This window comes from Centroberyx gerrardi, chromosome 12 (genome assembly GCF_048128805.1).
Source record: "Centroberyx gerrardi isolate f3 chromosome 12, fCenGer3.hap1.cur.20231027, whole genome shotgun sequence".
Lineage (NCBI taxonomy): Eukaryota > Metazoa > Chordata > Actinopteri > Beryciformes > Berycidae > Centroberyx > Centroberyx gerrardi.
Genome location: NC_136008.1, coordinates 17,190,199 through 17,206,755, shown reverse-complemented (window position 1 = coordinate 17,206,755; position 16,557 = coordinate 17,190,199). Strand labels below are relative to the sequence as shown.

Genomic DNA, 16,557 nt, shown 5'->3' with positions numbered 1-16,557 from the left:
ACACACACCCACACACACACACCCCGCATAGCGCAGTGAAGCGGAAAGCATCCAGCTACACAGCCCGTCAATCTCACACTGCTGCTGTGTGGCCTTGCTGGGGGACGACACCGGCTCTGCCCGGTCTTGCTGCTGGCGTTGATTTGAGGCTTCACACAGGAAAGCGTGAGCCCCCACAGAGCAGAGGCACAAAATGAGCGAGAGGGAGAAGAAGAGAGAGGAGGAGAAGAAGAGAGAGGGAGAATGATGGAGGAAGAACAAGAGTAGGAGCGGGAGACGAGAGGAGGGAGAGGGCGAAGGATGGGAGAGGTAGTAGGAGATGAGGGAGGGCAAGAAGGAGAAGGAGATGGGGAACGAGAGGGGGGCGGAGAGGGAGAGTGAGAGGGATGGGAAGAAGGTAAATGAGAGGGGAAAGAAGAGAGAGAGAAGGGAGACAGAACGTGAGTAGGAGAGGGAGAAGACGGGAGGAGAAGGAAAGACAGTAGGAGAGGTAGAAGGAAAGGGAATTAGAGAGGAAAGGAGAGCAGGAAGGATGGGAGAATGAATGGGAGAGATAGGAGATGAGGAGATGGGGAAAGAGAGGAGGGAGGAGAGGGAGAGGGAGAGGGAGAGGGACAGGAGGAAGGTAAAGGAGAGGGGAAAGAAGAGAGAGGGAGAGAGAAGAGTGGAGGAGAAGGAGAGGTAGAAGGAAAGAGGGTTAGAGAGGGAGGGAGAGGGAGAATGAATGGGAAAGGTAGAATGAGAGGGAGAGGAAGATAGAGGGAGAATGATGGAGGAGGAATGAGAATATAGGAGAGTGAAGGAGAGAGAGAAGGAGAGGTATAATGAATGGGAGCGGGAGGAAGAAGAAGGAAGAAGAAGATGGGGGGAGGAAGGAGAGGGAGAAAGAGTGCAAGGAGAGGGAGAAGGAGAGGGGGAAGGAGAGGGAGACAGAGATGGGGAAAAGAGATGGAGAAGGAGCAGGAGGAGAGGCGGAGGGAGAGGGAGAGGGATCTGGGGAATAAGCCCGTGTTGACCGGGCAGCTCTTTTTTAGCTACAGCAGCACTAAACAGATGCGTACGAGAAGTGCCGGTCGTGGCTGCCGCTGTTGCTTTGAGAATACTGAAAACTCATATGAAGCGTGGCGCTATTTTGCTAAAAAAAAAAAGAAAAAAAACACAAAAAAAAAGAAGAAGAAGAAATATTTTCAACGGCTAGTGCTCTGGGCGCTAAAGACATGCAAAGTTCTCGCCGCTGCCAAGAACATGCCACAGCACATCTTTTCCACTGAAAATAATGAGAAAAAAGGAGCCAGCCGTGTAAAGAGCGGTCCCCAGTGAACACGCAGCCCGAGGCCACTGAGAGCTGTGGGAGCAGAGGGCTGGTAGGCGGGAGGGTGGATGGACGGATGGATGGATGGAGATACGAATGGTTTGGGGGATGAATGGTGTCCCTGCATGACAAAAAAAAAAAAAAAAAAAGCATGACAAACAGAGCTAAAGCTTGATGAGTCACAACGACATTACCACCTCGTCTAACCCACCCCCCCCACTGCTGCTTATTCCTCCTCAAGGTGTAAGTGACTTTCAACTGAGCACCTTGGAGCGAGAGTCGAGTTAAAAGAAGCTATGAGACCAAGTGTGCACAATGCAGAGAGAGCGGCTGAGAACCTTCCACCAAAAGCAGCACACGGCGATATCCTCATAACAATCCAGCTCCTCCAAGCACAAACTAAACGCACCGCTCTGCTTGAACACAAATTCTGTATGCTTTGCCATCACTGAGAGAGAGAGAGAGAGAGAGAGAGTCTGTGTACAGCATGTGCCGTTGTGTGCTGACGTGCCTCGGTGTCGTTACGTATCCGATATCCCCAGCAGAGTTGAACCCCTTAGCCCCGGTAGCATGACAAGCCAAAAGGTCACTTGTCCAATCTGCTGTTGAAGCCCTCTCTGAATCCCAGCCCCTGCTCTGCTAATATGAATCTATATCCAGGCGGCAGAGAAAAGCTGATCCTGATCATGTGACCATTTCCAGCTCTACCTCGAGAGAGCAGTTACTTCTCATGGCGTGGACGATTTGATCAAAGAGCACGGAGGAAGGGCAGTATTTCTCCACGCAGGCGGCTGATCCCGGCCCTAAAAGAGGTGGCTCGGAAAACAAGAGCGAACCTGTGACAGGAAAGACTCCACCCTACCTGCTGCTAGAGGCCAAAACACGGTGGGTACAGTGGTTGCTGAGATAATAACATAACACGGTGTGGTATGAGCCTTTGTGTTGATATAACCACTAATGATCTGCCTGTGCGACTGCCTTTGTCTGGGTTTGCTGGTGCCGGGTGGCTCCACTGTGAACCTGTGCCATACACACTGACTTGATAATGGATACGACCGGAGGAATTCAAAAGCTGTAATTTTCCTGAAATTACATTCTGTGCTTGTACACGTATACGTGTGCATGTGCTGATTTACCTCGCGGCACCAGAGTGCGTTATCTCCACGTTTGCTGGGCAGTGACTGATGAAATACGGTTCAAGTAATATTCACGCGATCGTTGCCAGGACAACTTCATTTTCATGAGTATCATGTTTTGTCTCTTTAAAGCCAGAGGTAAGAGTCAGCTCAGTGTTTTTCATTTCCTAAAAACATTTTATCCAAGCGGCCGCTCCCCAGGATCCCAGTGATTCTGGTCTGTCAGCTTGAGACTGACAATAACAGGGCTGCTGTCGGCAGGACATGTGAGGTGGTGTGTTTTCTTCCCCCCCGATCCCTCCTCTCATCTCCATGTGTCTGCATTTCCCCAGTTTCAGCTGCCCCTTCACAGTCCTTCACCTTGACCAGGATACATGACTGGGGAGCTGACAAGCCAGTGTGTGTGTGTATGTGTCAGTGTGTGTGTGTCCGTGTGTGTGTGTGTGTGTGTGTGTGTGTGTTTTGTGAAGTGTTTTGTAGGTCAGAAAAATTGCTTCACTGGGAGTCTGACAGGGGCTCAGGCATACTTTTTAGTCTGGTTAGGAGCTAAAGCCTTTCTTATGAATGTTGTATTATAGCATCCTGCTTGTGGAGAAAACATTCAGACACACACACACACACTCACACAAACAAACACATGCACAGCGTAAAAAACATTCTGTTTCAACAGGTGAGTGCAGACACAAAGGCTAACTCCATTACTATGCATTACAGGATAAGAGGCACAGCTATTCATGAAAGTGGCCTTCACGTTGACTCCCTTAAAGGATTTAAAGTGTTTAATCTGAGGCACACAGCATCAGGTGGAAGGCTTAGACAATTCTAATCTATCCGGCCCGAGGAAACAAAATCCCAGCTCATTCCGGTCAATAAAGTCTTAAAAAAAGGAAGAACAGGACTCCCAAAATAGTCATGAGGATATGGCAAGTGACTTATTGTTTCAGTGAACTGCTTTCCCCGACTGATATGACCTTATCTTGCTAATATCCTCGCTCTAGGTGCGCCTCATGGGGCGCAGAGCACACCAACACAACCACAATCTGTGCCAATCCCATCACCTAATGAGGAGCGAGTAACGTCAAGAGGTGCTGTGGATCAATTCAGGTTAAAAGAGGTTAATGTTGTTTGCCCTCCCTTTAATAAAAGGGCAAGTGAGTGGGTGCACATGACTGCAAATGTTTGTGCATATTATGTGAAAAGGAAATGTGATATGTTAATAGATATTGTAGATAGGACTCAGTGGAAAGAACTGATTGTTGATGTGCTTTGGGCGGGGAAGCCTGTCAGGAATGTTAAAAAGGGGAAAAAACAGGAACAGTAATCTCCCTTTAGAGACTAGATGTGTGTCCAATATAACTGAAATCTTAAAGAAAAACAGAAAAATCCTGTCTATGCGTACGGTGTGTGTGTGTGTGTGTGTGTGTGTGTGTGTGTGTGTGTGTGTGTGTGTGTGTGTGCGCGCGTACACGGCCGTGTGTGAATCTGCTTTTGTGCATTAAAGCAGGAGTGTGACTTCCATCAACCAAATTACAGAAAGGAGTTCCTAGAACAGTACCTGCTCATTATCTGAAGATCAGTCTCTTCACAAATTACAGAGCAGCGAAATGTCCCAGGTGTGTCAATTGACCCTCCTCCTCTCCCTCCCTCCCTCCCTCCCTCCCTCCCTCGCACAAACCCACCCACACATCCGACCACACACACACACACACACACACACACAGACACTGACACTGACACACTGCTAAAAAAGCATCTTAGTTCCAGGTGTGACATGTGCACTCTGCACCGCTGTCGCCATCGAGACTTGGTTAGTATAATCAAGTTAATCTGTAGCGGGAACTGGCTAATGAAGTTACCTTCTCCCATCGCCCCAGGCTGGGAAATTATGTCTCCGTCGGGGGCCTTTTAACCTCCGAATGCGCGCGTGTTTCCCCCCGCAGCCTCCGGAAACACACACCTTCACACACTCGCTTAATGAGTGCCTGGGGAGGTAGGCAGACACACACACACAAAGACAGGTCTGCTTTGAGCTCATGCTCCTCCTGCCTGGAATACTCAACCCTTCCCAGAAACACTCGTGTGTAGTGTAGCTCCCCGAGAAGCCCTAAGGCTGAGAGGACAAGGACAAAGACGGAGAGGGAAAAACAGAGCCTACCGAAACACACAGAAGGGAAAGACGGAGCAATGAAGACACAGAAATTAAGAACAAAAGGGAAAAGAACCTTGAAAAGGGGAAGGGCGTGAAAGACCCTGCGGATGATCCTTTAGTGTAGCTCAGCGCTGTGACCATGGGATCCCTTGGGTGCAACCTCGCTCCACATTCCCAGATACCCAAGGGGAAAGCTTATATGTGAAATCTAGTTTTATCTGAAATCCAGAATTTTCATATGGAAATGATGTCATGCGTATCAGCCTGGGTTTAAATGAGGAATTCTTGAAGGGTTTGTCATATTGGGGCGTATAAATGAAATGGATTGTCTAAGTTACAGAAAGCATGGTACAGTGTCATGTAAGGCATCATATGAAAGTGGCCATACTCGTGTAAAATATCCAGAGGAAAGTGGTGTTAGGGATTTCTAAACCCATTTTACACTTGGAGGAGCATGCCATCACTGTGTCATCACGTATGAAAACCACACTTTCGTCTCAACCACACCTCCTGTCAAGCCCACCTTTCTCCCACACGTCTCCCATTATGAATTTCTACCACATGTGAGCCAGGGGAACAGCCACCACAGGCATTTATTACGAATGAAAAAATCTTTCTTTTCCATCTCTGTGGAGAAAGACAGACAGACGGACAGGCCAATCTTAAATCCTTCAGCGGGAGCTCATGGCGCCAGAGGGACCCACTGGACTGGGATAAATCCTCAGTTCCACGGTCTCACCACTGAATGAGCCCGTTCCCCCAGGAGAACATGGGCCTAACCAAGCCAACAGACGGCCAGTGGAGCGAGTAGCCCTTGTCTGAGAGGTAAAACCTAGTTAATTCATCTGCTATAATGACAGTCTGAGCCGCCATACATCTCCCCAGACCACCACAACTGAATCCCAATCAAAAGTTCTCTCCTCTTCCCGCTGACACATACGGCCTCGCGGTGTCAGACTCCATCTCCCTATCCCAGCTCAGAAAGAGGAATTAAGAAGTCAAGTTGTCTGGAAGGAGTTTTCCTCCTTTGCTTTTCCAGTGCAGCCTGCAGTGAATAAAGCCAAGTTAGCCAGACAAACACATTCCTGTCTGCCTCTTGTTCTGGCAGCGCTGCCTCAGAGGTGACTGAGTTAGCTCTCCACACTGTGCAGTCCCTCTGATGGGATTAGCTTTAAAAGACTGACTGTGGAAAACAATTCAAAACAACGTCAAAGGCTGTGCTGTTACGTCACGCACTGATAAGACTGGCAATTATCCATCTGCACTATTGTTTTCTAATGTATGAGATGCTGATATGAGGAAAAAATGTACTGGTTCATTGTAAATAAGAGTAATGAGAAGAATTAGGTGGGTCATTTGATGTAACCTTTCTGTGTTTGGATAAACCCTCTCCCTGGATCTTTATTATTCACATTGGCCTGGTTCCATATCCTTTTTAAAGGGCAAGAAATAGCTTCACTTATGGAGGTGGTGCAGAGGCTATGAGGATCGGGTTACCTCTGCATGCGGATCACAATAAAAGGCTGGACTAACTAGAAAATGGGTGTCCTACAACTCTTTGTGTCTCGTGCCAAACACAGGCTATCTATTTCAGCAACATGTATTCCTAATGTGGAAGAGGGCCTCAACCGACAAGCACCCCAAGGGTATCAGGCTTTTAGTTCTGCCTTGCAGCTCGTTCACTCAGTTAATGAGAACATTAATTACATTCCACAAAAATATCTCAAAAATAGCAAGTGTGTGTGCGTGCGTGTGTGCATTCACAAGAGAGATGAACAATCCCGCATGTTTCGTTTCAAAGGTGCTGGTGTAAGGCAAACACTTTTGAACACTGCTAAAATACCTCAGGGAAGAGTAGAGCAAAATATTACCATGTTCTAATTAGGGTTGGGACAAATTATAAAAATTTTAATGTGTGAGGAAGGAAGATAAAGCAAGAAGGTAGAGCGTAGCACAGTGTGTGTGTGTGTAAACAAAGCTATCTGCAGCAAAGCCTATTAGGGGAGAACTGGAGATCTCAGCATCAACAGGCTTCCATTGTCAGTTGCCTTATTGTCACAAGATACCGCTGCTGAGCAGAGTAATACCCATATTAACCACCATTCTCCTACTAATGCCTTTTCTCCTGTCCCCTGTGATCAGCCTACTTCCAGCCATAATCCCAGCCTAAGCTGATTCTTAATTACCCTGGCTGACCGAACGGACAAAGGCCAAGACACATGCCTGCTCCGAGGTCTCCGACACATCGTGTTCTCTAACCACTCTCTAAAGATAGACCGGCTCCAGTATCTGAGGCTGTTTCTATGGCAAAGCACTACTTGTTTGATCTTAGCAAGGCAATGTATTTATCATCAGAGGAATATGTAAGTACAGTATGCTAATTTTTTCATTAGCAATTTTACACTGAAAAAAATAAAGCGAACAAAGCCTATAATCCACATGGCTGTGATTTATATAAGTTCAAAATGGCCAAAGGAGTTCTGCAAATATTTACATATAATCAGGTGGGAACAATCAACAATCTGGCCCTTCCACATATACAAAACACACACACGCACATACACAGAAATGCACATATGCATACGCACATCCACGCACCCACCCACACACATACACACACACATAGTAAGGCCCGGCAATAATTATAATCTTGTCTGTGGTTCTGAATTAAGCTCTTTGTTAACGACACCCGGTGGGCTCCCTGGGCATTCTGGCGTATTTCTGGCTTTGTGCTAATGCAAGATACACAAACGGCGCTCTGCCTTGGTTCTACTGTAGAAGGCGACATGAAACAGAGCTGGCCGGGCTCTTCACACCGAGGCGCCGGGACATGCTGGTGCCCACCTCAATCCACCCATAAGCCCCGTGTCTCCTAGAGCAATCACCTGCCCCTCCCCAACCCTTCCCTCAGCTGGTGGGCTGAGTCAGGCAGGCAGGAGAGGAACAAACAAAGTCTTTGAAACTGTTTGACGAGCTGTCTATTTGGAACGCCAGGCAGCTGAGCAATCCCAGGCCCTGGAGGGTCGCGGTGCTCTGAAGGAGAGCAGCGTCCTGGAAGGCTCCGTCTGTCCGCTTGCCGGCCTGCCAGTTCGTCAAGGCCGCCTATAGCCTTACCTGGGCTTTTGGTAAGAGCGTACATATACATCTGCTGCGGGTATAAAAATCACAGCCATATAAGGGCATTATGAGGCTTTGTGTTGTACCGGTTTCTGAGCTACACAATAATAGTACAGTATCGGTGATCCGAAGATAAAGGGCACATATTTTCCTGGTCAGGAGCTATCCCTCCTCATTAGTGTCACTGCAAAACTGACTCACAGTGTCTAAATACACTGGGCAACAAATAGAGATTCATCTTTCAGCCCTCCGGCAATTCTGCCACCTTGTCAAAAAAATGAATAATACACAGTTTTTCATGAATCAGCTGTTTATGAGTGACCACTGCTCTTGCATCAGTGCGTACTGCACACTGTGACACGAGAGGGATAGAGAAGAAGGGCAAACCCTGAACTGTGTTGTCCCTGAAATGCCTTACAACCATACACAGAGTAACATGTATCAAGGGGTAAAGGGATTTTTTTTTATGAAAAGCTACTCCACATGATCCCCTGAGCGACTGCTGAAATGGAGGCATGTCAAAGTGAAGAGGATTGTGATGGGAGGTCATGTAGGATCGAGAGGAGAGTTTCAAGAGGAAGAAGACAATAAGCTGGCTGTGACAGGCTGTGTTTGAGAAATCAATAGGCTCTGCCTTTGTTCTGTCTCACTTCAACACCTGAATCAGAACAAAGCTACTGAGGCCGCCTGAGTTCTCGAACTCTCTTTACTAACATCACTTGACAAAAGCTTTTCAACTCAACTGGCGGTCAGAAGCCAATGTGCTAGCATATCATAGCACACTTTCCCTCACCGCATTTCCACTGTCTCTATTTACAATTTAATAAGATATTGATGCAATGCCCCTGCAGTCCAGCATAGGATAATTATTGCATGCATTTTGCAATAATTACAAAAATAACTGTACACTTTTCTAGAAAAACTGTTCTATGTTATTTCTCCTGCATGGAACTGTGATGAAACTGCATGCAACAGTCTTCATCACTGTCGTCGTGTGAAAACCTTGTAACTCCAATTTTGGTGAATTTCATGTTTTAACTTCAACTAAAGGATTTCACGGTCCATATGGGTTGAGAAAATTCTCCCGACATCTTGGGCTTATGAAAGTCTTTTTGAAAATCTGTTAGATAATGCAAAAAAAAAAATGCATTATCATCAAGCTAAAAACAAGGCTGTCTTCCTGAGTTCCTGAAAAAATGACATGTTGGAGATATAAGTTTACCTCTTACGTCTTATGTGTGATCAACAGGTTTAATCAGGTGACAGTGATTTACTGCCAGCTGGCACCTATGCTACCACAGCTGTCATGACCTACCCATAACCCACCAGCAACAGCTGTCACAGCTGAGTGTCACCACACTGCACCATGAGGCTCTGCCACAGGGAGGGAAAGACAACACAGATTCATTTCAGAAAGTTAATAGTAAGGAACATACAAGGGAGAAGTATTGCAGGGTAAAAGCTAAATCACTGATCAAATGTGGCATGGATTAACAGAGCTTAGTTGTAGTTGCTGAGATTTTTTTTATGCTTTGAAGACATAAATACTGCACTCTTGGAAGTTAACACACTAGACATTATCCATGCTGTTACACTTTAATGTTATTCAGCTTCTGCTATCTTTTAATAAAGTTAATGTGTGTGTGTGTGTGTGTGTGTGTGTGTGTGTGTGTGTGTGTCTAAAAAGTGGGAGATACATCAGTGTGATAAGTGTTAGTGAAGACAGGGTTCATGTCTGGGTCTCAGAGAGGATATTTCTTTGCCCAAAGGGGCCAGTCAGACCAGAAACACCACCTCCCCTAAGAGAACAGGCATCATCACACAAAGACAACTAAGACCCGCGTCCATTATATCGACAGGGGGAAAGAAGAGGCCTGAAGAGACTGTTTTGACTTTCTGAAGAGAGTGAGCGGTTCAGATTTCACTGGTGGTATCTTGTGCCACAGCTACAGGCAACAACAGGTCAGACCTCGACACTGCAGTCCTGGCCTAAGACTTCACTGACCTGGGCGTTCAGAACAGAGTCAACCAGAGCAGTAGGGTAAAGAATCTGGCTTGTGGAAACAGACAAAGGTAAAGAACTGAAATACGGCCAATGGGCTAAATATAAACTGCACCGGAGACTCTCTCTCCTCAGGGTAGGGATGAGGAGCAGCGCTCGCAGCATCAGTCTTGCAGACCCACTTTCTGCAGACTGGAGCTCGCTACCTCGGGGAGAAAAACAGAGAGACTGAGACGGCTGCAACTGAGAACCCAGCCTTTTCCTTTGTTGGAGGATTACATACAGTATCTGTGTGTGTGTGTGTGTGTGTGTGTGTGTTCAGCACACACACATACTACTGTTCTACACAGTTTCATTTCCCACATATGCAGACTGTTAACACTGGCTCATCTATGTTGAATGATACATTTCCATGTCAATTATTGAAGTAAAACATAAACTTTTAAGTGATATAATAACTATAATAGTCCTGTCATTTTAGACCAGTACATCCACAGTATATTTCATCATGCTGTGAAGTACACAGTGGCTTATTTGTAATATATACAGGCTTTTTATGGAAATGAGAGTGTCTAGCTCACTCTTTGATGTTTGAGAGGATTTCTACTTTTCTCAGACCCTTCTGTACTCTGCTCTGTACAATATTGGTAACATTCCACTTCTGCAAAACCCAGCAGCTAGCATGTGCTTAGGTCACGCAACTCCTGCCTGGATGGCAAACTCGCACTCCTACATCAAACTTGCGGGTCACACACTGGATGCCACTTTGATGAAATCTAAGTAAAATGGACTTGCCGGAGCTTGACAGATCGATACCACATTAATATCACCTGGGTGGGGGAGCCGAGAGGCCGGCTCTCTGGCTGTTCCTGTGGAGTGGAAAGGAAGGGACAGGCCAAGACAGGCCACTGACTGTAAATCTTTCAGGCTTGGCGTCTCTTCCAGGGAAGAGGAAGGAGTCACAGCAGCCCCTGCTAGCATCAGTGTCAGGGCTGAATCACACAGCACCACAGGGCCCCCCTGCACGGCCAGATCATGCCTGATTTCCTCTGCTTACTCCACGCTGCATGCAAAGACACTGCTAAACAAGGATGCTGATTAACACACACATACGCACCAATGTAAAGGCACTGCACACACAGTAATACATTTTCATCAATATGCTAAAACATTCATAGCACACGACACAGAGAGCAAGTTCCAAATGAAAATAGTAAGTGGTCTATGCATCGCTTGCAAAAAACAGAATATGCATAAATCACATTCGAAGAGCCTGGCCAAAAAAACAGTGTAACAAAAAACGGAATCACCACGCAAGTGGAAGAAAAGAAAAAAGATTCTTTGTCAAATGTTCAGTCAAACATCGAAATGAAGAACTAAGATATGAGCATTCAAGCCATTGAGTTTGAATAAATGAGTCTTTTTCACCTTAATGCTCAGCGAAAGGTCTTGATACACACCGGGGAAATGTGCATAGGTGAAGTGTTGCCATGCTAATTCCTAAGTGTCTCACTGGCTAATATTTCACGGTCATTTAACTATTTTCTAAAGACGAAAATTAGTTTTTTGGTTCCCCACTTGTTGGTCCTATGGACTGGTCTTGATTCCTGACCTCTTAATAATACACTTACAATGAAAGAGACCTTGACGGGATAATAAGTGTCATGTATAATTATCTCCCCTGTCTCCCTAGTTCTCCCTTAGAGTGGTTCCTTTCATAGCTCTTTGTTGGACTACAGAATCGGCCACTGGGCTTTGATATGACGGAGCGCAGGCACAAAGAGCAGGGCCGGGCTGAATGGCAGAGGAGACACACAGCAGAAATGATCCCGCTCTTGGGCATTACCCTACACTCAGAGGCAGCAGCATGCTCTTTCTCTGCCTCACAAACATGGCTCCCACCCTGTACTTGACCTTTCTGAAGAGCAAACAATCCTCCAAGAGGCCCCGACTAGGCCACAACTCACAGAGCCATTAACAGAAAAGAAAAGAGTTGGGACTTTCTACTGAGAATTGATTCAGGGACAGAAAACTAACACCCATGATCAATGAAACAGCAAAATGCTTCCCAGCATTAATTAAGTACAACAATCACAAGATGTACAGTATGTACGCTGCAATACACCATAAAGACTGTAATGTATTCTCAGCCTAGGATCATTTCTTGAACTGCACAAGGACAAACCAAGGTGAGATGCATCAAGGCAAAAGAGACCAGCTCAAGACATAGGAGCCCCCTGGCTGGAGATGTGCTCACAGTGATGAGGAGTACAAATCATGGTCCTTGGCACCCAGCAGAATTCCTTAAACACACAGATGGATATGTTTCATTTTCCAGACTTGTGAGATGAGTAAGCCAATTGGGGGCTGGCTCTCCTCCACATAATCCCACATTACAATAGATCAGAGAGAGAAACGGAAGGAGACAGGCTGCAGAGCAGAGCACTCCTCTCATAAGCGCCCTGTTTAATCACACAGAACTGCTGAAGGCAGAATGGACGGCACCCACAAGCCAACAAAGTCCTGCTGTGGCCTCAGCTGAAAACAAAACATCCTGACCATCTATCCGAATGAATCCCTCTCTCATTCTCTCTCTGCCTTTCTCTCTCTACATCATTCTCTCACTTTTCTTCCCCCACCCCCCTTGCTGGAAAGTTTTCCATCTGCTCTCAGTAATACTGCCCATGATCCCACAAAGATGGAAATCAACCAATCTTTCAGGAGGAGACAGTCTGATTTAGGCCCAATCCCTCCTGCTCCTTACCCTCTATCCACAGATGGTGGCCTGGCTCCTGCAGGGAACATTTCCACTCTGTGGATTTGCAGCACTATTGTCCAAGGCAACATTTTTGACACGAAGGAATATTTTTTTACGTACGCTATTTCGTAAATGCATCTCAGGCCGACAGATAATTCACTTGGTGAATGCCCATTTGTCCATTCAGTTAAGTGCCTATTACAGTCAACACAAACACATCTAATGGACTCTCGAGAACAAAAATGTAACAGCTACAAATAGGAGCCATGACATGAATAATGTAACGTACAATCAACCTTTCAAATAAAACATTTCAATAGCTACTGAGAGCACATTTAAATGGTGTCAAGACAACTCTTTTGAACCAACTGCTTTGGATTAAATACAATTGTGTTTCATGTAATTAATAGATCTGCTTTTATTGTCACACACAGCAGAGCTGCACCTTTCCTCCACGCCCCATTTGAACTCATAGGTGTCCCCTCTATATACTTGTGCATGCATGCTTGTATCAGTTTGTCAGTGTATCTGTTTGTATTTTTTTTTTCTGCATGTCAGGTCTATCTACTACTATCCATGCCTGTGTGTCTGGTCCTATATGTTGTTTCCCAATGTCACTGCTGATGTTTATACAATGTAAATGCTCTGCCCTACAGTATTATACATTCCATCACCAGACAGGCTTCATATTCCTTTTCATCTTGATCCAAGCGTTATCTTACTCAACACTGAAATAAGGGAGGGGATATTCTGTCTCAACTTTAGATGAAACTGGGAAATGAGTCATGTGACACAGGATAATTGGCCCAGATTACACTACTCAGTTGATAACATTCGACGCTAATAGAAGGGACAGATGGTAAGTGAACATCCATTCTATTCCCAGAAGATTGGACAGAGGAGTAAAAGTGTCAGACTGGGCCTTACACCATTAAAATCACATAGAAATACACCCGGCAACAGTGGTCTTTCATGTCCATAACCCCTCTGTGCTGCCTGAACAAATGTGATATTTTTTCTCACATCAACCGCACTACAGAGTCAGTCCAATGCAGCAGAGAGGCTACATATTTCATTGCCTCTATCAATTTTATTTCCACTGAACTGGCAGTCCGGGCTGACCAAGGCGCAAGCACTGGATATGGAAAATATGGATTTGATCGGGTGAATTGGGGCAGAAATGGCCCATTGAGCGAATGTATAGTGGGCAGAGTCTTAACTGCCATTCATACTAAAGTTAAGGTATAGCACAATCAAAGCAATAAAAGCAGAGTGCATAGTCAAAGGAGACCTGCTGTAGATTGTTGGAGTCAAGGCTGCCTTGACAACTGTTAATTTCTCCGGCTGTATGATGTTGGCAGCGAACACACTTGGAGAAGCGTGAAGGGAGTCAGGGCAGGGGCTCAGTCACGCAGAACAGAAGCCACAAAAACCGCCAGCATAACTATTATTGGCTAATGGGAAGGTAACAGTGCAGATGGTGAGGCTTGCAACACTCCAGTTAACAAACTAAAAAAACCTAACATTTTTGTTGACACTCGTACACATCCTTAGTGAAGCGTCACTGTTCCATTGAGCTCTTTTAATTACCTGTGTGTGATTTAATCCTTCTTATGTCTCAGCCCATTCCTCTTAATGATCTGCTCCATTCATCTCTTGACAATACACATTCTGTTTGCATGTATTTGTTGTTTTTTTGGTTTTGTTATACACTACGGTGTTGCCTCTCCTAACTTAGCATTGAGAGGTTTTCCCATTATTCACAACAGTGCAGTCAATGAGGAATACAACCATTAGCCAAGTGCTGTGTTTTAAAATAAAACCCCAACTATGGAATACTGACATGGTAGTTTTTCTTATATTTCAATATGAAAAGTATTTAGTAAAATCTACTCCTGCTCATGCCATAATGAATCTTTTTGCGAATGCATGTGACAAGCACTGTGTCACATTGTTATTCCATGCTGAAGCAGCCTGCAGTGTAATTGTTTCTATTATTACTGCCTTATTGGACTGGTTTTATAACCTTTAAGTGAAGGACAGTGGTAAATGTTATCTGAGTGTATGCATGTGTGTGTGTGTGTGTGAGAGAGAGAGAGAGAGAGTGAGAAAGAGGACGATTTTGTGAGACAAAGAGACTAAGAAAGATAGTCTCTGCATAGTTACACAAATTCCAGGCCAAAATCATTGTAGCTTTTTGACAAAAAAAAAAAGGTCAGAATTACGGAGCAGTAAATTTACTGTCTAAATCAAGTAAAACAGACTCTTAAAAATGAATATGACAACGTGTGGATCATATTCATTGAAATAGGATGTACTTCTATTTTTACCTCTCTCTCTCTACCTCCCTCTGATATGAGAGTTTGTATTTTGGAAGGATATATTTACCCTACTGAAATACTAATGCCAAATGGAGGGGGAAAAAGTCAACAACAAGGAACAAATAAGGGAATGACAGAATTTCAGTCATTTTATCACAGAAAGATGCTGTTACAAGCTCTTCATGTTTGCCCATTAAACAGAAATAAGGAGTTAATAATTTTTTTTACAGGGAAAGCCTACTCAACAGATTTCCCATATATATTTTTTCCTTATCTTGGATAATTCAGTCTGGATTCATGAGCATAAATATGTCTTTTAAAGCTTGAAGACCCAAGAGAGGCAAGGCCATGGCCACAGCACTAGAAAAATCCAGGACTGCACTTGGAAATGAATAAGACTAATTTCCTGCACACAGTGTTATGAGGATATGGCCACATTCTTGGGTTTAGAACTGTTAGTGTTACAATAAACGAAACTCCATTTGGATAAACTTTTTAAAGAGTCAGTCTGAGTCATCATCCAACCCAGTGCCAATGGAGCAGCTCCAGGTTTGGTCTCCTGATGTCATCACAGATCTCTGGCTCTCTGGTTTCTGATTCTTGGGATTGAGATGTTCATGCTCACAAATATTGATCTAACTGTCTAAAGGTCACAGGAGCGCCCGGTCCATTCTGTTTCAGGGAGAACCGGGTCTGAATGAAGTGATCTAAGACCTTGGCTTACAATTGTCAAACATGTTTTAGACTACCTGGCGCCTTTAAATATGGCTGAGCAACAACAAAAACGAGATACACTGTAGCGCAGTGGATTCCTCTGTTGTTTTGGGAAGAGGGAAATGGGAGCTTTTCCCAGAACACCCAGGCAAAACCACAAGCCTCCCCAAATAAACAATACGGCTTGTTTTGCGGGACATTTCCACTAAGAAAAGTTAATAATCCTTCTACCAAAGTTATGACGGGAAATTGTTCTTATTTTCTGCTCGAAGGATTAATATTGTCCCATATAATTCAGGACTGTTAAAGCAGGAGCAGCAAGCCGCAGATAAACGCAGCAATATGTTGGGATATAAAGTTGGCATCCCCATTAGACTCGCTCCGAGGATGCTTTCCCACTTTAATCCACATGCAAAACTTCCCAGCTGCGTTTACGAGATCGAGGGGGAAATGTTCCTTACCTGTTGGCCCCTCAATGCCATCGGCGTAGATCTGAACAGTCAAAATCAACAGAAAGGCGCAGGTGTTCATCGTGTTGCTGTTTTAGTCCACTTTAAATGTGCAGAAGAAATCATTTCACTGACTCCGCAAGGTCCGGCGCGCAAGTTGTTGTGCCGAGCCCATCTATTCCCCAATTCTTACTGAGTGGAGTTTCAGAGACACTGAGGGAGACAGGGCAGAGCCAGTCCTGCAAACTGACGTCAGGGTAAACAGTTCACACAGAGATTTCTCGCACAGGCATACTTTCCTACCCGGGCTGCAGAGCCAGAACATATGGGCCGGGCGCCTCCAAGTGGCGCTCATCGGTAACGACGCCGTGGAGTTCAAATATTGGCAAAGTAAAACCCTCAGGAATGCCAGTGTAGACTCTGGTGTGCGTGTGCGTGTGCGTGAGAGAGAGAGAGAGAGAGAGAGAGAGAGAGAGAGAGAGAGAGAGAGAGAGAGAGAGAGAGAGAGAGGGAGAGAGAGAGGGAGAGAGAGAGAGCAAGGGTGCTGATCTCTCTCTCTCTCAAATCCATTTGGTTGAATTTTAATGAGAAATGGCTTG

At 45.2% G+C, this 16,557-nt stretch overlaps 1 protein-coding gene across 2 annotated transcripts in view; it reads right to left on the bottom strand.

Moving 5' to 3' along the window:
- Positions 1–16,133, bottom strand: part of ptprub (protein tyrosine phosphatase receptor type Ub) — a 140,837-nt gene extending 124,704 nt beyond the window's left edge. For both annotated transcript variants that reach the window (XM_071901602.2, XM_078286963.1), the window contains exon 1: positions 15,971–16,133. In XM_071901602.2, coding sequence (XP_071757703.1) covers positions 15,971–16,040 — 70 coding nt within the window. In that variant the 5' untranslated portion in view covers positions 16,041–16,133. The remainder of the gene's footprint in view (positions 1–15,970) is intronic.
- Positions 16,134–16,557: the final 424 nt, after the last annotated feature.